This window comes from Nelusetta ayraudi, unplaced genomic scaffold, assembly GCF_046127955.1.
Source record: "Nelusetta ayraudi isolate G7.1 ecotype Tasmania unplaced genomic scaffold, CSIRO-AGI_Nayr_v1 ptg000117l, whole genome shotgun sequence".
In the NCBI taxonomy this organism is placed as follows: Eukaryota; Metazoa; Chordata; class Actinopteri; order Tetraodontiformes; family Monacanthidae; genus Nelusetta; species Nelusetta ayraudi.
Window position 1 is genome coordinate 1 of NW_027466167.1, and position 23,348 is coordinate 23,348.

General features: G+C 49.7%; 2 protein-coding genes across 5 annotated transcripts; both read right to left on the minus strand.

Annotated features, from left to right (window-relative positions):
* Nucleotides 1-23: 23 nt before the first annotated feature.
* On the minus strand, nucleotides 24-13,795 carry vps39 (VPS39 subunit of HOPS complex). 2 transcript variants are annotated; one of them, XM_076049524.1, is made up of 24 exons: nucleotides 13,237-13,795; nucleotides 12,993-13,058; nucleotides 12,816-12,880; nucleotides 12,601-12,643; nucleotides 12,390-12,484; nucleotides 11,709-11,807; nucleotides 11,534-11,626; nucleotides 10,822-11,005; nucleotides 9,009-9,129; nucleotides 8,747-8,867; nucleotides 8,530-8,659; nucleotides 7,752-7,894; nucleotides 7,455-7,595; nucleotides 5,936-6,077; nucleotides 5,066-5,152; nucleotides 4,867-4,940; nucleotides 4,568-4,784; nucleotides 3,459-3,587; nucleotides 3,239-3,341; nucleotides 3,118-3,163; nucleotides 2,840-2,989; nucleotides 987-1,121; nucleotides 799-890; nucleotides 24-494 (listed from the first exon to the last, which is right to left on the minus strand). In XM_076049524.1, the coding sequence occupies exons 1-24, from the start codon at nucleotides 13,307-13,309 to the stop codon at nucleotides 413-415; spliced, it is 2,631 nt and encodes an 876-aa protein (XP_075905639.1). In that variant the 5' UTR covers nucleotides 13,310-13,795; the 3' UTR covers nucleotides 24-412. The 2 variants fall into 2 exon arrangements, with proteins under 2 accessions (XP_075905639.1, XP_075905640.1); XM_076049525.1 differs by having other exon boundaries at nucleotides 8,530-8,656; nucleotides 13,237-13,794.
* Nucleotides 13,796-14,349: 554 nt separating this feature from the next.
* LOC142903737 (transmembrane protein 87A-like) lies at nucleotides 14,350-22,908 on the minus strand. 3 transcript variants are annotated; one of them, XM_076049541.1, is made up of 20 exons: nucleotides 22,696-22,908; nucleotides 21,988-22,066; nucleotides 21,195-21,292; nucleotides 20,207-20,323; nucleotides 20,064-20,111; nucleotides 19,938-19,979; nucleotides 19,606-19,732; nucleotides 19,431-19,492; nucleotides 18,837-19,020; nucleotides 18,601-18,700; nucleotides 18,397-18,490; nucleotides 17,594-17,667; nucleotides 17,391-17,497; nucleotides 17,228-17,286; nucleotides 17,041-17,144; nucleotides 16,849-16,934; nucleotides 16,284-16,348; nucleotides 16,154-16,206; nucleotides 15,933-15,963; nucleotides 14,350-15,837 (listed from the first exon to the last, which is right to left on the minus strand). In XM_076049541.1, exons 1-20 carry the CDS (start codon nucleotides 22,798-22,800, stop codon nucleotides 15,796-15,798), a joined length of 1,677 nt encoding a protein of 558 aa, XP_075905656.1. In that variant the 5' UTR covers nucleotides 22,801-22,908; the 3' UTR covers nucleotides 14,350-15,795. The 3 variants fall into 3 exon arrangements, with proteins under 3 accessions (XP_075905656.1, XP_075905657.1, XP_075905658.1); XM_076049542.1 differs by having other exon boundaries at nucleotides 21,988-22,045; nucleotides 22,696-22,890; XM_076049543.1 differs by lacking the exons at nucleotides 21,988-22,066; nucleotides 22,696-22,908 and adding an exon at nucleotides 21,384-21,526.
* Nucleotides 22,909-23,348: the final 440 nt, after the last annotated feature.

Genomic DNA, 23,348 nt, shown 5'->3' on the forward strand with positions numbered 1-23,348 from the left:
CATGAAGCCACTTCCAAGGTTCCAGAATAAAGCACTGCTTTGAGCCGAGTCGAAGCAGGCGGAGTCACGGCGGAGCCGGAGCTCCGCCTCCTCGGAGCCGCAGCGCCGCTCTGCCTTCCAGGGGAAATGCGGCAAAAGGAGCGTTAAAAAAAAAAAAAGAAGGAGGAAAAATCAACCCCACCCTGGCCCACCCTCATCGTTGCCACTTCCCGGCTCCTCCTCATCCTCCTGGCTCCGCCCCCCACCAATCAAATCGTCCCTCCAGCCGTGAAAAAGCGTCACTGCTGTGCCGCTCATCCGCAGGTCGGCTCCGACGATTCGAGTTCATGAACACGTCCTGGACGGGTGCGGTGGGGGTGGGTCAGAGCAGAGTGGGCGGAGCCACCCATCCATCCAACCAGCCATCCAGCCATCACTGCTCAGTGGGACACACCTGGCGATCTTTGCAGCAGAAGTAATGGACCACCACGCCGTTGGGATACCTGGCGAACGCACTGCGGGACACACACACACACACACACACACACACACACACACACACACACACACACACACACACACACACACACACACACACACACACACACACACACACACACACACACACACACACACTTGATTTATAAGTGCCTCTCTGACCACTCAAGTACACTTTACAAAATAAAACAAATGCAATAAAGCAACAACACACACAGTAAAAGAACAAGTAACAAATGATTCGATAAAAAATAAATAAAAAAAATGAAATAAAATGGAACACACACACACACACACACACACAGGAAGCCGAGGCGTTACCTGTTTCCGATCTTCTTCCTGCAGACCCGGCACGTCTTCTCCTCCGTGATGACGCACTTCACCTGCTGGTGGAAGATCCGCTCCTCCTGGACCTGGAGCCAGGTCAAACGTCAGGATCCAGTTTTTTTTTTTTTGGGGGGGGGGGGGGGCAGAGAACAGTACAAGAAAACCATGGATAGAGAACTCACCCGCAGGAACTCGGCCTGCAGCAGACTCTTCAGCACCTGGTTGCAGCGCTTCCTCTGGGCCTTCTCCTCCAGCACGCTCTCCAGGAAGACCCGGATCTCTCGGATCTGCGTGTTGGCCGGCAGCAGGTTGATGGCCTGGCGGGAAAATACGAGTGGGGGAGAATCAAGAAAGAGAGAAATGAATTCAATCAACACATAAAAAAATGAAGTCATCAAATGTGTGTGTGTGTGTGTGTGTATGCTTTTATATGTATATATATGTATATACATATATATATAAAATAAAATATATATATATACATAAATACATATATACATACACATATATGCATATACGTGTATGTATATATATATATATATATATATGTGTGTGTGTGTATATATATATACATACATATATATATATACACACGTATACATATACATACATACATATATATATATATATATATATATATACACACACAAGCACATATACATAGATAAACATACTGTGTGTGTGTGTGTGTGTATGTGTGTGTGATCAGCGGCTGCAGCGTGACAACTCGCCAGTGCGACTGAAACACTCAAGACTTGATCCAATTAAATTAGAGCTGATGTTGGCCTCGCAGCTCGACGCCTCCACTTGAATAAAGGTCCCAGTCAGACAGTCAGCAGTCAGGTGATAATCACAACAGCGTGATTCCCTCAGACGGGACGCGTCGCTCTTTGACTTGATGCTGTTTAACACCCCTCCACCCCACCCCCAAACCCCTCCCCCCCCATTGTGGTCTGGTTCTGTTCAGTGTGCGAGAGCGTTGACTGAAATCTGCCGGGGCGTTCATCAAGTTTTACCGCAGCAGCAGAATCTGGTAACATAAATACTTTAAGAATGAATGATTGAATGAATTTAACAAAGGAGAGAGCCGGGGGGGGGGGGGGACGCTGCTTGATGAAGACGGGCCGAATGATGAGGAAACGACGGGAGGGATTTCTGGTGAAATGTGGGTCATGCTGGAGGTTTTGCTTCTGTCTCATCTTGTTGCTTCCAGCGGCGGCGGCGGCGTTGCCGGGGAAACGCAGGCCAGGCCGACTCTTGTTAGCGCTCAACACTTCCCCGAGAGCGAGCAGGAAGTGACCAACCAGCGACTGTTTGGGTTTACAAATGCATCCGCAGGGCTGTACAGCCGTGGATGTATTATTATCATTATTATTATAAGAACTGGATACCACACTGATTCCCCCCCCAGTGGCCACTTGAGGTACTGCACCCCCAAAACCCCAAAAAGCATTGTTCCCCATTGGACCTCAATAAAAAAAATTAAAAAAAACAGTCAAATGGTTGACCTTACGACCTTTGACCTGAAATACGGATCATGATTTTTAAGTCCCGGACTTTTAATCTTTCAAAAAAAATAAATAAAATGATAACGGCCAGAAAATTGCCAGGAAAGTGTTTTCTATTCCGTACGTGCTGCTATGTCTCGGCTCGTTCTGATTGGCTGATGCATCCTAGTGCATCAGCACCAGGTAGGCAAAAACGTTTTTTCGCCTTCTGTGCTGGCTATCTAGCTAGCTAGCAGACAACTCCATTGAAATGAATGGGCTGCCACGCTGTATCCCTGGGAAGTCGGCTGCTTCCTGGTGTAACAGATTGAGAAGAGCAATCCTTCGGGTTCAGGCTGCTGCTCGACATCGAGGCAAAACCAAAGTCACTTTTATTACATCGACCTTTCAGTGTTTCTTGGTTGCGCTGCAGATTAAACTCACTGCCTCAAAAATTAAAAAAAAATCTATGATGCAACCAAATGAAAAGGCCGCTTTGATTTTTTATTTACTTTTATTTTTTTGGTTTCCCTGAGGCCAGACGTTACCTTGGTGGTGTTGAGTTTGCTGTGGTGCAGCTCCAGGACGTGCAGCGCCGCCTGCAGGTTGGCCTGGGGCTCCGACAGCTCCATCTTGATGGGCCCCAGACAGTGGACGTCAGGCGGGGACAGGTACATCCGCAGGAGGGACAGGTACACCTGCAGGGGGCGCCGGCCGGATCACCAACCGTCGTGTCAAGTAAATGAATAAACAAACAAACAAACAGATAAATAAATAAATAAAATGATTTCAATATCAAACCAGCGGCAGAAAAAGAGCAACTTACATCTTTGTTTCCCTCCACTGAGCTGTTGTAGTGCCGGTGACAGTACCTGCAGACAGAGAAGAGAGCTGAGGTCAGATCACTGCTGCTGCTGCTGCTGCTGCTGCTGCTGCTGCTGACTTACTCCTCAGCCATGCCGGTGTCCTTCAGGATGTGCACGTAGATGAAGAGCGCCTGCTCGTGTTTGCCCATCCGGCCCAGGAGCAGGGCCCGCTCCTCCAGCAGGCCTGCAGCACCACAGGGGTCAAAGAGGTCAAACCAAAGATCAAGCTCTGCCTCCTAAAAAAACAGAGCTTTCGGACCGTGTGTGTGTGTGTGTGTGTGTGTGTGGTGGGAAGCGTCACCGTCAAAGGGGAAGTCGCTGATGAGCCGGGCAGGTTCGTAGCTGCTGGACGTCTCCAGGAACGACAGGAGCTTCTTCCGGAACTCTCCCAGGTCGCCTGCCTCCTTCCCTGCAGCCACGGCGGGGACCCCTGCAGCACAGCAGCAGCAGCAGCAGCAGCAGCCGCATGAGAGACGAGCAGGCGGACGGACACCTTGAACGACCAGGTTCCACTGATCTAATCAGTCCGTGGAATGTTGGCTCAAGCACATTTTCTCTGCTTTTCTTCTCGTGAGGAACTGTTGACGTGGTGTGATCAGACCGACCAGGCAGGCCAAACACTGGCCTTGGTCACAGCTCAGCCCCGCATGGAGCTCCACCCCCCCCTCCTCCATCCCTCTCTCCTTCCCTCCTCAGAGGACGTTGATTGGTCCGGTCAATGACTCAAACCATTCCAAGCTTAGGCCGTACAGCACCGCTAGCATTTACTCCAGATCCGTGTCAAAGGTTAAGTGTGTAATATTTGGAGATTTCGTGGAAGTTTGAGAAGCTCTTCGGCTCTCTCCTCCCCCTCTCCAGCGCCTGCCAGTCAACTACGGTGGCCTACGCACCCAAACCTGCACACCTCGTCCACCTTCCTCTCCGCTCGTTTGTTTGAGGTTGCGAGCGTTCGCCCTAAAATTAACACATTTATGGGCAGCATATTAAACTTTTAACGATATAAAAAACATAAATCAAGCCAAATCTTGCACACTGGGCCTTTAAAGTGGAGCAAACAATGGAAGTCGGCTGCAGAGGGTTAATCTGGGTGGACTTCAAGTCCTGGCGCCGGCTCTGTTTGCAGAGCAGCGACGGGACAAACTGTTGAGTGGAGGAGCAACAAACTGGATCCATATGCAGAGACGTTACCGCGGGGGGAAAATGTGCTCGTAAATTTAGATTACTGTACTGTGTGTATCGTGTGTTGTTTCATATAACCGAGGGAACCAGTTGTCCTGATGCTGCGATACTGTGACCAGAACTTCTCCTTTTCCTCAGCCCTCCCCCATTCTAACCGTCTCTGGCTGGAGGCACGCAAACAGTGAAGGACAGCCCAGGTGTTTGTTTTTTTGTTTTTTTTGAAGGTCCCACCTTCCGGCAGCGAGTTGAGGTACTGCTTCATGAGGCTCTGCACCCGCTCCAGGTAGAGCTGGATCAGCACGTTGTGGAACTCGGGGCCCTGGTCCTCCCACACGTAGACGATGTGCTCCAGGTAGGGGATGGCCAACTCCTTGAAGCCCTCCTTCAGGAAGTTCAGCACTTTGTGCCTGGGCAGGGTCTCCACCTCCGTCAGGTCCTCGGTGAAGATCTGGAACGAGCAGCCAATCAGATCAGCGGTCGAGAGACGAGGCAGCAGCGGCGGCGGCAGGAAGAGCGCTGGGAGTCCGAACCTTCAGGCCGTCCTCGGAACAAATCTTCAACACCCAGGGAGAAAACTCAAAGATGATGCCCAGGTTCTCCACACCTGTGTGGCAGGACAGAAATCAGCTGACGCTTTAGACTGGCCTCAAAATCTTTTGAATATGAAAAAAACAAAAACAAAACCCTTGAGACACTTATTTATGCATGTTTCAAAGTTAGCTCTCTCACCCAGCCTCTGCAGATACTGCACCGTCCGCTCGTGGCCCTTCAGAGGAGAGTTGGCCTTGGTCGACTGATCCAGCAGCACCTGCAGAGCTGAGAGGGAGGGAGGGGGAGAGAGAGAGAGGAGGAGAGAGAGAGAGAGAGAGAGAGAGAGGAGGAGAGAGAGAGGGAGAGAGGAGGAGAGAGAGAGAGAGAGAGAGGAGGAGAGAGAGGGAAAGAGAGAGAGAGACGGAGAGAGAGAGGGGAAGAGAGAGAGAGGAGGAGAGAGAGAGAGAGCGAGAGAGAGGTAGAGAGAGGTAGAGAGAGAGAGAGAGAGAGAGGAGGAGAGAGAGAGAGAGAGAGAGAGAGGAGGAGAGAGAGAGAGAGCGAGAGAGAGGTAGAGAGAGGTAGAGAGAGAGAGAGAGAGAGAGAGGAGAGAGAGAGAGGTAGAGAGGAGAGAGAGGGGGAGAGAGAGAGAGGGGGAGAGAGAGAGAGGAGGAGAGAGAGGGAGAGAGAGAGGGAGAGAGAGAGGGAGAGAGAAGGAGAGGGAGAGAGAGAGAGAGAGAGGGAGAGAGAGGGAGAGAGAGAGAGGAAGAGGAAGAGAGAGGGAGAGAGAGAGAGAGAAAAGAAGGATTAACTTAATGCAACCCAAATGTCACAGGGTCTGCTGCTGCTGCTGCTGCTGCTGCGTTACATAAAGTGACCCAAAGAGTGAGGCAGATGTGTGGGAATTTCAAGAGGGTGGGAAAGAGAGGTGGTGGTGGTGGTGGGGGGGGGGGGGGGGGCAGAGAGCACGACATCATGACATCACAAGCAGCCGGCAGGAATCTGCTGCGGCAACACGAGGCCACGGAGCAGCAACTGTCGACTGTTGAACGACCCGGCCTCCAGCCTCACCTTTCTGGTGCAGGCCCTTCTTCTCGTAGAGGATGATGAGCTCGCTGTACTTGTGCGCCTTCTTCAGGACGTACTCGCTCTCCTCGATGTGGCAGTGGTTGTTCTCCAGGCGCAGCAGCGGCGACACCATGGCCACGTTGGTCTGCGGCCAATCACAGCGACACGGTCATGAGTCAGGCTGCTCAACACTGGCAACAGGGACGGTGTCCTGCTGCTCCTCACTGCTGCTCAGTTGCTGCTGGGCCGGGCCGCCTTGTGATTGTTTGTTTTTTGGTTTTTTTGTATACTTTGTCTCTCGTGCCGTTACAATGGAGTTTCATCCCAATTTGGGGTCAATGAAGTCCATCCACCCATCCATCTATTTATCTGCTGTCCAGCCGCCGGAGCACGCGTGTGTGCGTGTGTGTGTGTGTGTGTGTGTGCGCTTCTCGCTCGTGAGAAGCACACACACACACACACACGTTCAACAGTTTGGGGTCACCGACTCGTTTCTGCATTGACCTCCATTACGAGTTCCATTGGTGAAATAATCTCCTGGGATGTAATCAGAGCATCGCAAGCGGAGGTAAAACCAGTCAGGATGCTCTGAGCACATTATGGGATGGCTTTGACAGTCCCGGCCTTGAACGTCTAACTGAATGGGATTTTAGAGACATAATGTCCAGGGTGCAATACGGCAGCCGTCGTTGGAGAGGTTGGGAGCTTTAAAATTGCAACAAGAAAAAAATAGCAAACATTTCTCAAACAGAGACTTTGTATTACAATCACATTTAGTTGCACTGCACATCACGGTTTGCATTTTAGCCTCTTTAGGGCAGCCGACTGTTAGTGTGTTCACGCTGAACTTTGCACACCTGGAATTCTCTTCATGTATTCCATGATGGGAGAGCACATCATTATTTCATAAAGCAGGATAGACTGGAGTTCAACTCTGAAATTAGTCGGCGGCGTGTACACACGGTATTAACGATAGCTGCGTTTCCAGCACAGTTTTTCCCCAAATAAAATCGATATTTGTGAAACTTCGACAAACTGCAATTGCAATTTGCGGCCGTAGTTCTCGGAAAATCTCGTCCCGCAAGATTTAGGAAAACATGACATTTGCTTTTGTCCGTTTGGCTGTCAAGAGTGGTCGCTATGTGTTTCACTTTGATTACTTGTAAAAATATATATATATATATATATATATATATTCCGTCTCCTCCTCCGTCCAAACACAACATGCCGTTTTTTTACTTCAAGTGAACTGGTCACGTGACCCTCGTACGTCACGTTAGCTGACGCGGAAATGCGAAAAAAGTCGTTTCCGTGACACTTTTGCGATGGACCTCGATATCGATGCGTCTGAAAAACCTCCTCAGGAGAGCGCAAAAACCTTTTAGCGATAGAAGAGAGTTTGTTGTCGAAATTTAGCCGTTTCCATTACGAGCATTTCATTGCGACCTTCATGCTTTGCGCAGTTCTAGGGATAATAGAAATGCAGTCAGTGAGAGAGCGGCTCGGTTTCCGGGGGCCTCACGTGCAGGTAACACTTGAGCAGCGTGGTGTCGATGATCTGCAGCAGCTTCTTGCGGCTCTTGATGGTCGGCGTTCCCTCCATGAGCGGGGACGTGGTGGACGGGTCCGAGTCGTTGAGCTGCTTCACCAGGTGGCTGCGCTTCTGCAACGCAGCCCAGAGGGGAAAAAACAGCACGCGTTGGTGTGTGCGAGTGCGAGTGTCTTTTATCTGCTTCATATAGGCTTCACACACAAGGTTTTGTTCACACACACACACAGAGACACACACACACACACACACACACACACACACACACACCTGCGTGAGGTAGTCGATGAGGGCGAGGTGAGCCTTCTCCAACTCGGCTCCGGACAGCGTGGGCAGAGGGTTGGGGTAGTGCAGCTGTTTGCGGTAGTCCGATGGCAGCAGGTCTGGGTACAGCCCGATCACATGGGTCGGATCTGGGAGGAGGGGAGAGAGGGGTGGGGGGTGTGTGGGGGGGGTGACACTTGAAGCGTCTGCTTGACAGGCGGGAGATGGAAGGAGCTGAGACGAACCGGAGGGCAGGACTGTCCCGGCAAACGGACGTCCAATCAGCTGGAGGAAGGGGAAGGGCGGGGGGGGGGGGGGGGGGGGGGGGCAGCATGCGCACGACACAGCAGCAGGGTCCGGCTGAAGTCCAGCAACTCGACACAGCCTCATGTAAAAGGCCCCGATATTCTACTGACTCACTGGCAGAGGTGGAGATATACATATACATATAGATATAGATCTATATCTATATATCTATATCTATATATATAGATATAGATATGTATATGTATATGTATGTATGTGTATATATATGCTGTCAGACGGGCTTCCTTAAAAATATTACACACTGGACCTTTAAAACTACAACAACAACAACAGAGTTTCCCCCGCCAGTGACATCATCAACAGTGCTGTTAAGAGTGATATTAGAGAGTGAGTCCAGGTGAAAGATGCTCAGGTTGCATCCGGGGAGAAACGCTCTGACGAGGCCTCAGGGTGGTGAGAGGTAGGTAAACAGAAGGCACCGATTGGCCGAATGCTGTCTGAGTGTCAGGCGACTCACCTGTGCCCAGTTTGGCAAACACCTGCATGGAGTCGTCAAACCTCTTCTGACAGAACAGGTTGAAGGCGTAGAGGTTCTGGATGTGGTGGATCTGCTGCTTCTTGTCACCGTCCGAGTCGTCCTTCATCTTCTGGCAGGAAGAGGGGGGGAAAAAAAGTCATCACACTGTGGCACGCGGCGTCTAATGAGCGTCAGCCTCTCTCTCTCTCTCTCTCACCGCCAGCTGGAGGGCCAGCTCAAACTGCTTGTCCTGGAGCAGCTGGCGGATCTGGCTGGAGATGGGCACGGGCACCAGGCGCCACACAAAGTGGTTGCTGGCCACGTAGACCACGTTGGGCCTGCGGGGGGGGGGGGGGAGCAGAGAGGAGAGGAGAGGAGAGGAGATCTCACCACCGATCCTGGATGGACGCGTCACTGGGTGGGGGTGGGGGGGGGGGGGGGAGAGAGAGACTGATGGTCGCCCAGCCGGGCTTGCTCACCCCGCCGAGGAGACGAAGCGAGGCCTCTGCAGCTCCACGCTCTGCACCAGCAGCCTCGGCTCAAAGGTCCGGATCTCCACGTAGCGAGGCAGCACGGCAATGATGTACGGAGGCTGGTGCTCTGGAGGCGATAGGGTACAAAGATGTACATGGATATGTAGACGCAAACTGGAAAATGAGTGTGAGCAACTCTGCATCATTTTAATTTTTTTAATTTTTTTTTAAAAATACGACTAAATATTAGGGTTGGGAATCACTCCGTACCTGACGATTCAGTTTGATTCCGACTCAGAGCGCTACGATGCGATTAATCACGATTAATCAAGAATCGCGATTTATCACGATTCATACATACATATATATATATATATATATACATATATATATATATATATATATATATATATATATGTATATATATATATATATATATATATATATTTATTTATTTATATACTCATGTTTGGTTTGTTTCTTTGCAGCGTGACACAACTTACACACAACGCGACTTTTGTCGAGTTTCTTTTCCCCCATCAACCCGGTAAAACCCAGAATGCCGCCACATGCTGGCTTTAAATCCCGAAGGAACCGGTCGAATTTGTTTTTCAGTCGTCTTTAATGCCGTGCGTGTGTGTGTGTGTCTGGTCAGTTGGTTTGAGTTGGTTTGGATCTGCGTGCTGGTGTGTCTAGCGTGCGTCACCGTAGAGGGCCCGGTAAGACGCTGCAGCGCAGTCGCACATGAGTTCCAACCTCGTTAAAAAAAAAGAAAAAAAAAAAAAAAAAAGATTTTTCCAAACTTGTGAATTGATCCTTAAATTTGGCAGTGTCATAATGGCGATTAATCTAAGAATCTTTTTTTTCCCCCCACCCCTACCTAAATGTGTGAAGGCCCGAATGATTCGCACACAAGGAAATCTTCTGGGTTCTCTCAGGGTTCCACAGTTTGCTCAATTACAACTACATATTCAACAAAGTCGTGATTACATGGAAATGCGTGGGTGAAGCTGCGGCAACAAAAGCCGGTGCTGTGCGAGCGCAGTCGTCACATGATCGCGATGGTCGTGATCCACGACGGTGACGTGGGCGACTCTACGCGGCTTCTTTTTTCTTTTTTTCTTTTTTTTTTTTAAGTCGTCAGAATGCAGCCCACGTGTGGATGGAACTGCTGCCACCTCAGCAGGCCGAGCGAGGACCCTGAGGGCAGATGGGATTGGAGACGAGTCCAACCGGACCCGCAGTCTCCCGCCCCAGTCGGGAAGAGTTACTGCAGGCCAATGCACAGGAAAAACCACAGAGTCTTGGAGGAAGTGCCCCAGGGCTTCATTTCCTGCCTCAGATTCTCGCTGTTGGCTCAGGGTTGGAAGAAAAAAAGTAAAGTGTTCCAAAGATGAGCCGCCGTGACTGACCCCAAATGTGTCGACAAAGAATCGTTTGGGGAGGAGGGCGGGGCTGGGCTAAAATGACAATTCCTCTGGTGGCCACTGGAGGGCGCCGTCACATTGGCTGCTATGAATTTGAATGATGTGAACGGACTCATGCAAGATTACAGTATGAAGTGGGAGGAAATATGCAGAATGTGGGACGGTCAAGGATTATGGACAAAGTGAAAGCAAAGTCAAAGTCAATGTAGTGACTGAGGGGAGGGAGGACGGGGCTGGATTTTGCCTTCATCTTCATCTTCTTCTTCTTCTATTTTTTTCAAACTTCAGGCGGCACGTGATCCTGTCACCTCGCTGTCCGTTACCATCCATATCAAAACCTCGAGTCACGTGACCACAGCCCGGCGGCGCCCCCCCCTTCGCTCTTGCCTTACCCATGGCAATGGGGATGTCCGTCCAGTTGAGGGCGCACTTCTGGGTGCAGACGCCCTCCTCGTTCAGCACCACGGTCAGGTCGTCCTGGCCCACCGCCACCTTCCCGTCCGCCAGCGGGGCCACCAGGGGCTCCAGCTGCTTCCCGGTGGGGAAGAGCTCCTTGATGGAGCCGCGGCCGTCCATCTGCCCGCCCGCCGCCAGCGGGGACGACGCGTGGAGAGAACGACAACAACACGGCTCGTCAACACCCTCCGAGACACACGGCAACGCAGGAAGCCTCTTGAATAACACTGCGTCTCAGCTTGCCTGCGGTTGCATGTCGTTATTAATTGCCGTATTAACTGTGATCGCATGAATTATTTCTCACAAATTTCATATCAATCCCAGCAATCGTTGGCAATTTCACCATTTACCACAGACGAACCCTTTGGACCAATCGTGAACCACGGTGCACACGTTAACAAAATGATATGGGACGCTTCATGAACACACGTTGAGCGCAGTTTTTAAATGTTCATCGAAACCTTGCAGACTTCATGTACAATAAAATATTTGTAATTATTATTATTTTTCTTCAAGATATTGTCATTTTCGAATCGATATAAATACAAGTGTTATTACAGAGGAATAGCAACAGAATAAAATGAAATGTTAGACCGAGCTGTGCTATTTTCAGAAAAGATTTGGCTTGTTGCTTGTGTTTGCACGTACCCGGATGAGGTAATAGTCCCGCTTGAAGCCAACACAGATGGAGTTCTCGCACCAGGCCATGGACTTGGGGATGTCTGGGACGCCCAGGTCGCCCTGTGAAGGTGGAGGAGGAGGAAAAGCACTCACCGCGCTGACCTCACGTCTTGTTTGTTTGTTTGTTTGTTTGTTTGTTTACCTGCAGCTCGTGGAACTCGCGGTCCTTCCAGTAGTAGAGCTGCAGCTTCTTCTTCACCGCCACACACATCCTCAGGCGGTCCTCTCCGCTGCCACTCTGCTGATGGGTGGGGGGGATCAAGACAAACAGGAAACAATCACTGCGGCTTCAAACGAGGGAAAACATGAGTGCGACAGAAAGACGGAAGCAGGGGAGGCAGGGAGGGGAAAATACTGTTAGCCTGGGCGACGGAATGATTGAGACGGGGATGAATCTGAAGAGAACACGTGACGCACTCATGTGATTCCTGCTTTGTTTGCTCCTGCACTTTTATTTACAGACTCAGTCTGACCGCTCTCTTTGGCAAGGAGTCAAAACATTTGCCAAAATGAAAACAAAGAAATATGAGAACGCACAAAGATGGTCTATTTCTGTACCTTTGAGTCCTAATCAGAGTTGTCCTGCAGTGCCCCACAAGCACAAAGACAGACTGACGGACCAAACAGTCGGCAGCAGCAGTGACAATGTTTTTCTCACGGGTGGAACGAGGCGGCGACGTGTTCAAATGTGAATAAACCAGTTTTTTGTGCAGGCTCCCTGGTGCGTGAGCCACAGTTCCAGGAAGCTGGTCCAGTAAACTCTGACTGGCTGAATGACTGGTGCAGAAGGAAGGAGGAGTTTAATGAGCGGGACTGAACTGACCTGCAGGTCGCAGGCGAACAGAGTGGCTCCTCGGGCCTTGGGCAGCACAGTGATCTGCTGGAACGTCAGCAGGTCGTGCACATGGATGTTGTTCTCTGCAAGGAAATTCTAGTGTCAAATTAAAAATGAGCTAAAAAAAAAACAAACAACGCCAAGTGTTTTTAGCGCCGTAATGGATTGTGCTTGGGTGGCACTGTGGCAGGAATCTTACCCAGAAGGCTGACAAGGATTTTGTACTGTGAGACAACATAGAGCTGGAGAAAGAGCAAGAGATTAAATGGAATCATGTGAGGTTTAAATCACATTTACGTGAAGTGGACACATAACATCCAGCCGAGGGAGTCAAGATTCCCTTTGGTCAATGCGTCAAATGCGTAACCAGTAGCTGCCTTTTATATATATATATTTATATATATATTTTTTTACCTGTTGAATTTTCTTTGAAAAGTTCTTGTTGGATTTTTCCAGCGTCACCTCAAACCGGTTGGTGCCTAATTTGACGACAAAAAAAAGAAGAAGGAAAAAAAAGATGTTAGTTAAATACGATAAAATCCTCAAGAGGAAAACCCCAAACCAAACACACGGTCTGTCGATCCACCACACCCGCATCCTTCTTGATTCTGTAGAGGAGAAGGTGCCCAGGCTTCGTCCCGACCAGCAGCCAGTCCTCTGCAGGATGGGGGGTGGGGGGGTTGTGGGGGGGGAGAGAACACCACACTCATCACGATCTGCAGGTTGGTTCACAGGTTGCCGTCAATTCTGTCAGGCATGACAGACACACGGGGACGCCCCTGCTGCTACCTCAACGTGAACAGGTGAGAGGGAGCGACGAGGACAACAGACTCACCCCAGGCCGCCAGACAGTCGATCTGCAGCGGGAGCTTCTCCAGAATAGGCACCGGTTCGTAGGCGTCATGCATCGTGAATTGAAGAAGGTTTAAGGAACAAGGGACGTCCGAGCCAGCGGAGACGGAGCGGCTCCCCGTTAGCGAGCCGAGCACCGAGGACTCTTCCGGGGGTCGGGGGTCGGCGCTTTAGCCGCGGCGTGTCGCCATCAACCGGCGAAGCGGATCGACAGTCTCAGCAGACACCGCAGCCGCAGCAGCAGCAGCAGTAAGCAGCAGCAGCTCGGGTCCCGGGTCAACACCGCGAGCGTAAAGCAGTTTGCTAGCTGGGCTTCGCCGCGACCAACACAACAACAGCTGATCGCTTAGCCCGCTAGCTTGAAACTTAGCGAGCCACGGCCGCCGGAAAAAAAAACAAGCAAGTCGTTCTACCTTCACTCCATCCCGGCGGAAGCACGCCGAAAAATGAGCCGCAGACAAAAAACAACAGAGAGGTAAGTCGACAGCGACGGAGGAAAAGCTTTGAAGTGACTTGTCGCAAAGTGCAAGCGGCCACTGCGGCCAGTTACTTTCCGCCAGCCGACGGTCCTTGCTGCTGCGACTTCCTCTGTTGTTGACCACGGCTGCGGCTGCGCGGGGACCCGAGGTTTGACAGGCACGTGACTCAAGTCGAGGCACGCGCTCGCTCACAAGGAAGGCATTAAAGGCGCAGTGACACAAAGGCGGAATTCTCGCGAGACTTTCCACCTCCCCCCCTCCTCCTCCTCCTCCTCCTTCGCCTTCGCGAAGTCTTATATTAAAACTTGGCTATTAGATAGCTGTTGCTATCTCCATACCATGTTATTGATAAATATACGGAGATAGATGTGTTTCATAGTTATTTGGGAGCGCAAATCGGCAATCTCTGTGTTCACGTGTCATCTATAAATACAAATCTTTTTTGTATTTGTGAAAGGTGTTTATCATTATACATTTGCACATTTTACATATTGACGCACACGATTGTAAAACAAATCTATCTCCACAAAAGCAGCCTTGAAAGGCGTCGGGAACGCGCACCTATATTACAAACACGTTTTTGTCATGACTGCATCAAATATCTACCTGCAAACATGTTACAGAACATTTTTTTTTATTATTATTATTGTGGAATATATGCTAAAAAGCCGTACATGATCCTCAGCTTTGCAGACAGTACAGCCAGAGGCCAAGCCATAATGTCTTTCTCAAATAAAATAACATTTGGATAAATATAGATAAGAAAACACAAAGTTATTGGAAATTATCCATACACACACACACACACACTGCCAGTAGTGTGCACGTAACAAAAGTACATTCTATCAAGAGGGAAAAAATAGTTTGCAGTGCAAATGGGTGAGACTAAAATAAAAATGATTTACTTAGCATGTGAAGAATTTATTTTTGCCTGCAGCGTGATGACACAACTACAGAGAACTTGTGTAAAAAAAAAACCCAAAAAAACAAAAGAACGTGTTATTCTAAATGATTATCACAATTTACTTTTACGAAATAAAAAGATTTGGACTTTGGTGACAACAGGACTGGACAAATTGTTGTCGATACAGAAACAACAAATATAAATTTGACAATTCTTTATAATTGTATATTCTTGGCTTTAAACATCATTACATTCGCCAGGCCATGAAAGAGGAGCCCAAATAAACAAACAAACAAACAAAAAAAACCAAACCCAAACAAACAAAAGAGCAGAGGTCACAGACAAACCCTGACAGATACGCTTCAAGTTTTATAATTGACCGATGCAGCTGTGTATAAATGAAAGGTGTGGCGTACGTGTAGCTTATTCACTTCTTCATATATTCAAGACTCGGTGAGGCAGGTAACAAAAACACCAGTGGCGTACTAAACAGTGTGGAACGCACAATTAAAAGTGTTGGTGCAGCTCAGGAAAGCGGCCGTGTCCCATTAGAACCGCGTCACTACTACTGCTGAGAACAGCGTTTACTTTCGGGGGTTGGGTTGTGTGAAAAAACAGGAACGGCTACTTTCATTGTCCTCGTCATCAAAAAAAGAACTTTTCCAGAGATAAATAATATTGCAAAAAGCAGACATCTGCTTTCATTTATCTCTTCAACGCAATGTATTGGAAAAACCTGAAGCAACAGGCGATCACACGATACTTCAACACTGTTATGTTTCCAGAATATCAAATCTGATTTGATCTGTTTTCACTTTTGGACGGTTTTATTTTTTGGACGTAAAATGAAAAAAAAAATGAAATATCAATCAAAAGTGCATCGTTCCATCGCTCCCAAGATTGTAATGGTGACATCAGTGTGAGTTCCTTCGGCAGCTGCCTCTCTCTCTCTCTCTCTCTCTCTCTCTCTCTCCCCCCCCCCCCCCAACGCTCTGCTGCGGCTCCCTGTAGCCGAGCGCCTGGTCACGAGACAAAACTGATCGACCGATGGAAAAGTTGCCGACTGGTTTTTGGGAAACCAGGTCGCTCCGGGAAAGCGTCCGCTCGCTGCCTCGCTGGAATCGGCGTTCTCCTCCCTCCGTCGTCCTCGCCGCTTCTTCTACTCCATTTTCGATCGCTCCATCTTGGTTTTCAGGATTTCCTGCAGAGAAATTAAAAACAAAAAAAAAAGAAATTCGATTTAGAAACAGGACAGCAGAGAGTCAGAGACAGGTTCAAATCAAGAGACAGATTCACCTCCTCCTCGTCCAGCATCACAGGCAGAGCTCTGGGGAGAGAGGGTGGGGTGGGGAGGAGGTGATCAGTGCGATTTTAAGGCATTGAGCTTTGATTCTGCTACATTTCAGCAGGACATTTATAATAGACTTTTCTCAAAATTTTAAACAAAATTGGCGCAAATGGGGGAAAAAAATCCATGTGCTTCCTCCTTCGCGGGTCAAATAAAAGTGTAGACTCACACATCAGCCACAGTCGTAGGAATGTTCTCCTCCACCCACTTCAGATCTTCGTCCTGGGCAGGTCACACAACAAATGGAAGCGTCATTATTTCAGACGAGGACAGAGGAGGGCGCCAGAGATCCTACCAACCTCTTTATGTAGGAGTTTCTGGGAGCTGCTGGAATCAGGCTTGGACCCTCTCATCTTCATCCCCTCTGAAACACAAACACAGACACAGAAGTGGAAAAACTACCTAGGGCACAGTGAAGCTCTCCAAGTCCTGGGAAATGCTCTTTACCGCCCCCTAATGGTCAGGCAGACTTTGCTGACTCGCGTCTGTCGATCAAAAGGCTTCGACTACACAGGGTTATTCATAAAGAGCGAACCGACTTCATTTCATTTTCATTGCGTCGCTTCTGAATGGCTGCCACGGGGGGGGGGGGCGCTCAAACGAATGTCGAATAACTGCAGCCATCGACTCTGAATGGTGATATGCTGACACGCTGATATACGCGTCTGGGAGGAGTTCTTCTTATCGCTTTGATGCCGTCCGTGCTGCATGTGGTGGCCACATTGAATCCGTGCAAGCCAGGAAATAAAAGTGGCTCGTGACTTGGCTGAGTTTTCAGTGCATTGGCTCTGAATAACCCTGTACAGACGTGGTCGTCAACAACTCGACAGGACCATACCGCACTGAACGGCGCCACTTGCTCACCAAAAGCCTCGTTCAGCATGGGCTCCTTGGCCTCCTCCTCTTCGTCGTCGTCGTCGTCGTCGTCAATCAGTGGGGAATGAGAAAACCTGGGGAGGGGGGGGGAGAGAGACACAGCACAGCGCGGTGACGACCGACAGCGAGTCGGCGGGAGCTGACGGACACGGCGGGGAACCTGCCGGCTCCTGGCCCCACCTCTGGCTGTTGGCCGAGGGCCTCAGCAGCACCATGATCACCAGCAGGATGGTGGAGAAGAGCAGGCGCCAGAAAGCGTCGTCCACCCACAGGTCCCTCCATCCCTGCAGGAGACAGGGCACGCTGCCGTCAACACACACCGCCACACTAAAGCGCCGCGCCGCGATGACGCCGAGGCCACACTGACCGTCTGGCAGTCGACCAGCTTGAAGACCTTGGTGGTCCAGATGATGAATATGATGGAAGCTGCGGAGACAGAACGAGTGGCGTCAAAAGGGTCTCGGCAGGCTCGTCGGGCAGCGGCGTCAAAGGTGGCCTCTAGGGGGCGAGCGTGTGTTCCCCTCGCTCACCCACGACGGAGAAGATGAGCGTGTTGGTGAAGTGCTGGTACAGCGACAGCTTCACCACGTTCCTGCGGAGCTTCAGGAGCCGAGTGGTTTGGGACAGGCTGATGAAAATGTGAATTTAGTCAAAGAAGAGAACCGTTTAATTTTTTTTTTTTTTTTTTTTGCCCTGAGAATGCAGCAGGGGGCGCTCTGGCTGCGCAAAGGATATCCACCACATGACGCAGGAGTCGATGAGAGAGAGGCTCAGATTGGCCACCAGCGCCACCGTCCCGTAGAATCCCTGCAGAGGACAGTAAGCTAACACGTTAACACACTGACACAAGACTGATATCGCCCCCTAGTGTTGGGGAGGTGGACGCGTTCCCGCCAAAAAAAACAAACGATTTTCTCATGTATCTGATCTACATGTTTCGCATGTAAACTGGGACAAGGAGAACACCGAATTATAAGCTTAGTCCGATGAAGCTCATAGTGAGAGGACGCGAGGTCAGAGAGGTCAGAGGTCAGCGACGTCTGCTTCCTGTCTGTCTGCTGCAGCAGAAGCCACGGAGCGTCCAGGCTTCATCTCCACCACAAACACAGGCAGAAGCACTCTGGAGGGGTTGGCGGTGTGGGGGGCAGGGGGGGTGAGGGTGGTGGGGGGTGCAACGTTCAGTGTGCATCATCGTCACGGTCGCAGTCCTGCCTGCCAGACACACAGTCCCTGCGTAACCTTCTCACTCCGTCATCTCCTCCAGTCGGATCGCACTGATTTATCCAGACTGCCCTCAAAAATCTCCGCTGGGCGTCGGAAAATAAATAAATAAATAAATAAATAAATAAATAAATAAGCCATTAAATAAATGAGCTCCAGGAGACAAAAACGTCGACAGAGTTCTGGCTGAAGAGCAGCGGTGATATTTACGTGAGCGAGTGAGTGTGCAGCAGCAGCAGGATGACGTAGACGTGATCATTTCATTACAGCAAGGAATTAATCGTTTGTGGAATTGTGTTAAATCTAAACACTCACCCCCGTCACTCTCAGCACACCCTCCACCGAGGAGAAGAGCAGGTAGAGGAGTCCCACGGCGACCAGCCGGTGCACCGTGGTGCCCAGCCGAGGCCTGGCGGCAGGAACGAACCCGTTTAGGAAGGAGGAGGAGGAGGAGGAGGAGGAGGAGGAGGAGGAGGAGGAGAAGAAGACAGAAGAGCCAGAGATGACCCGCAGACAAACCTGACGATGCCGTAGCCGAGGCTGACGATGAGAACCAGGATGCGGGCCAGAGATCTTTTCAGGGCTGAGAGCAGCTCGGCAAAGATCACAGCACCCTGGACTGTGAGGAGGAAACACGAAGCATGTGAGAATCTCGCAACTTCTGCCACGGCACGTCCCGAAAAAAAATCACAAAAACAGACAAATAATTCAAAAAAAAAAAAAAGAAAAACCCGACAGCAACTGGCCCGACTGACCGTAGTCTCCTCGGTACCGGATGCTCTGGTACTCGGAGTAAAACACGGCCTTCTCCAGCATCCCCAGTATGATGACGGCGCCGATCCAGAACTGGATGCGCAGCAGGTCCCTCCAGTAGCAGGCGCACCACAGCAGCCAGAGGGCGCCAAACAGCACGTACACGATGCACATGGCCATGAGGAACTGCAAGCGGGGCAGCAGAGAGGTCGGCGGTGGTGGCGAGTAATCTATTACCAAGTGATCCTCTACTGTAATTAAACTACTAACGAGTAATGTCACTGTGGCAAAACTGGTAATTGTATCATAATTACTTTATCGCGTAACAATTCTGTTATTTTCCGAAATACTTTGCAAAAACTTAAATAAGTAGTTAGTAATGAATTACTTGTGAAACAGAGCAGTTCAAGAAGAAATTAAATAACTTCTTAGGGAGTAATCAGTAATCAGTCGTTGGATTACTTTTATGGAGTAATCCCGACAACACAGAGGTCAGAGGTCAGAGGTCATGCTGCAAAAGGCGGCTTAATGCTAGTTTTTTTGTTTGTTTGTTTTTGTTTTTTAATTTGTCGGTGTCGTGAAGAGGCGTGACGAACCATCATCAGGGGCCAATCAGCCGGCGAGGAGTAGTCATGCGGTCCCTTCATCTCAACTTTCACTGGTGAGAGGAGACAAAAAAAAAGGAGAGAAAGGAGGAGGAGGAGGAGCCAGTGAGCGGGTCGGCCCTCACTTGCTGCCACGGTGTGGTGGGGGGGAGGAGCCTTAACTTACTGGTGAAGGCGAAACTCAGCTGCTCTGCGCCCAACTCGTCCTCGTCCAGGCCGCGGAACAGCGGCTGCATCTTGACGATGAACAGGTAGGGGCTGTCCTCCCAGGCCTTGGCCACCGCACCGATGTCCTGCAGCAAGAGCACAGTCAGGGGCCTGTCTGTCTGTCTGTCTGTCTGTCTGTCTGTCTGTCTCAATCAGCCAATCACAGGGCAGCATGTCCAAAGTCCAGACAAGACAGGAAAAAAAACTACTGAATCCAAAGTCTTGGTCTCATTGTGATGTATTTCTATGACCTTTCTGAACAAAAAAAGAAACTATACAGAGGCATCTTACCGGTTTGTCGGGCCAAACCAGGCTCTGATTGGACGGCTCGCTCTACACAGAACACAAAAAAATGAGGCGATGACATCAAATACAAATCTTTTATGTTCTCCCACGAGGACCCAAATGACGGCTGACCTTCGGGCTGCTGAGCGGCTGGTAGGGGTTGAAGTCAGTGTAGTAAACCTGTGAAGGGAGGTGGGGGGAGGGGGGGGGGGAGAGGACCGGTTAGCCAGACGTGACTGAACACTGAGGACGGAAGCAAAGGCTGAGACTGGAACCTTGGGCAGGAAGAGCGAGGAGCAGTTGTCGAAGTACATGTAGCCCTGGCTGTAGCGGCCGCTCCAGCCGTCCTTCAGCATGTGGTCCATCCCAAACATGTTCATGGCCTTGTTGTCCTGCACCACAGGACAGAGAGAGAGGGAAACTACAGTCCAGCACCCTTCTGAGACCGCTTCCCTTCGGCGCCCGTGTCGACCAATGGGGTCGCTCACACCAGACGCCACGCGGCTCGCGCCACGCACTCATCGTTTCGCCGTCTGCTCGACTTTGCGCGCGAGCTGCGTCAATTGGACAGGAAGTCTCACAAAGAAAAACGAGAAAATCCGGTTTCATTTTCAAAATAAAAGCAATTTTCGCCAATGACAAATGTGATCATATTTGTGTACGTTATATTTTTCAGTCTCTTGTATCAGAGTACGAGAGAGATGAAACACACACATGAAAGTGAGCAAGGGAGTGGTTTGGCAAAGGGGTGGGTGGTGGGGGTTTTGGGTGTCACAAACAAACTCAAAGAGCGAGAGAGAGAAGAAGAAGCAGAGAGGATTTGTTGTGAAGTCAAGGCGGACGATGTGAAATCCATCTAGGAAGTGCAGAAGCAGAGGGAGTTGTCTGAATGGGAGTAAACAGCAGCTGAGCAGAAGCGCTTGCCGACCGTCGCGGAGCCGTGCGCGTCTGGTGTGAACAAGAGGGCTGCGGCTCGCGCCCGTCCGGTGTGATGAACCGGGCGTAAGGGGTCAAAGAGGAAAGAGAGGAGCTTTATTTACAACACGATAACGACGGCAGATGAAGCAGAGCAACAAAAAAATAAATAAAATCTGCAATGATCAATACTCAGGATGAGACGCTTCCGCAAGATGATCAAAAACCAGACAAAAAATAAATAAAATACTTGAAAGAAGAAAAAGGATCAGAATTCGAGTGTAAAAATGATCTCCTCTGGTTTTTATTTTCAGTCTAATTCATTGTTAACCCTCAACGGATGCTCACCGGCGTGTTGAAGACTTCGTTGTAGCAGACGGACGAGCGGAGGTACCAGCTGATGTTGAAGGCCAGGTTGCGGTCACATGACGCCGTGTCACCTTGAACTGTAAAAGAGAAAGAGAGGCCAACAGTGTGACTTGACAGGCTGGAGGAGGAAGGGAACGGACGGAGGAATGTGATTCATCTCAAATCAACCCAAGCTGAAGGACATGTGACCGGGCGAAAGTAAACAGACCCATCAGGCAACCTGAAACCTGATTTTCCTGTCAAACTCCCGGTCCTCAGTCAGAGCAGGTTCTAAAGCAAACAGAGGAGCAGCGGCGAGCAGTGAGCAACCGACTGACACAGAATATCTACTGTTTAAAAAAAAAAAAAACAAGTCTAAAAACTCAGACAAGCGCTGACAAAAACAGCTACTAGATGAGATATCTTGATCTTGTTCACATTCTTAAAGCAATAAAGGCAAATAAATGCTGGTTCCACCATTAAAGGCAAATCAACTAAATGGATTTGGACAAGAAAAGGTGGATATTTAAGACAAAAATCCATGACATAATAACAATATTCCATATTTCATCATCATAATAAAAACGTATTCAGAACTAATTTGATTTTTTTTTTTTTTTCATGTGGATTAATTGGTTACCGGTTACTGTGGATGCAGGTGGCAGCCGTGAACGCTGACAAATCCATCCGCAACAAAAAAACAAAACAAAACAAAACAAAAAACAAACAACCCCGCTCTGACTGGGACCAACACTGGCCGGTGGGTGACGATGGTGCAGCGGGGGTCACTTACACCTCATGAAGATGGTGGTGTTGGCATACAGGGTCTTTCGAAACACAGCGTCCTGCGTCTGAAAAAGAGGAAAAACAGACTAGAGACACACGGAGGGATGAGACGTGGATGTCAACATACATGTGTGCAGCAGCAGCAGGAGACATTAAATACAGACAGCGGGTGAAACACTTGATGATGACCCCCAAGAGTTCACACCAGCTGCCAAAGAATACAAGCCTGGCTTCAATTACAATTCTTTTTCACACCCCGAGACATGTAGCAACACTGTAATACGTGTGTGTGTGTGTGTGTGTGTGTGTGTGTGTGTGTTAATAATGTAAAGGTGAACGAATGTTCCTTTTAATAGGAACCAGCACCAGCCCAGGCGGCCGACTACTGGTGAGAAAAACCCCCGTCTGCGCTGACGTCCGCCCCGGCAACGCACAAGACGCGCTCGGCTATCCTTTGGGGCAGCAAACGACGCAAACGTTTTTCTATGTTCGTTTCGTGGTGTAAAGCAAACGTTGATATTGGTGACGCGCAGGAACATGATTAGCGCGAATGCCAAGGAAAGGAAAGGAAAGGAAAGGAAAGGAAAGGATAAGGGGACGGGAACACCGGAGCGGCTAGCTGGTTAAGCTAGGTGGTCGGCTAGCCACCGGAGGCTTGCAGCCCGATAAGACTAGACGGAGACGGTTTAGCAGCCCGTACGTCGGGAACACTGACCGAGTTGATGTCCACCGTCCACACGGAGACCTCCGCCGCGGCGCAGGGCCGGAGAATCGAGGCAAAGAGCAGCAGACATGACCGCAGCGACCCCGCACCTGGCATCTTCACAGGTGCATCTATCCACTGGCACGGAGCGGGAGGGAACGGGCACACAGCATCAGTATCCGCCTCCAGGTCCGGAGTGTGCTTCGCCACTGTCAACACCAGAGGGCGACAAGAACGCGCTGAAGGGCCGTCTCCACGTCCATCTGGTTCTCCTGGACCTTACTGGACTTACTGGATCTACAAAAGTCTCTCTTACATAATTCTTCATTGAAAAAAAAAAAAATGCATCACTGGTGTCCAGCATTTAAAAAAAATACATAAAATATAGAAATATTAATAAAATATTCAAACCTTTAACACAGTGCATACTAATACACTTATTCAGAAATGTTTTAAACACGTTTTTGTTTGTTCGTTTGCAGTGAAAATAACACTTGCGTCTCTTATTCGTGAATTCTATGCGATTGGTGATTTATTTTAGTTCACGTTCACGTTTTTTGTGGCTGCCAAATATGCATTTCACGTACTCTGTCGCCCTCTAGTGGTGGCGGTGTGAAATCCAGCGCGTGCGATTCACACTGCATGGCAAATGTAGTATACGGTGA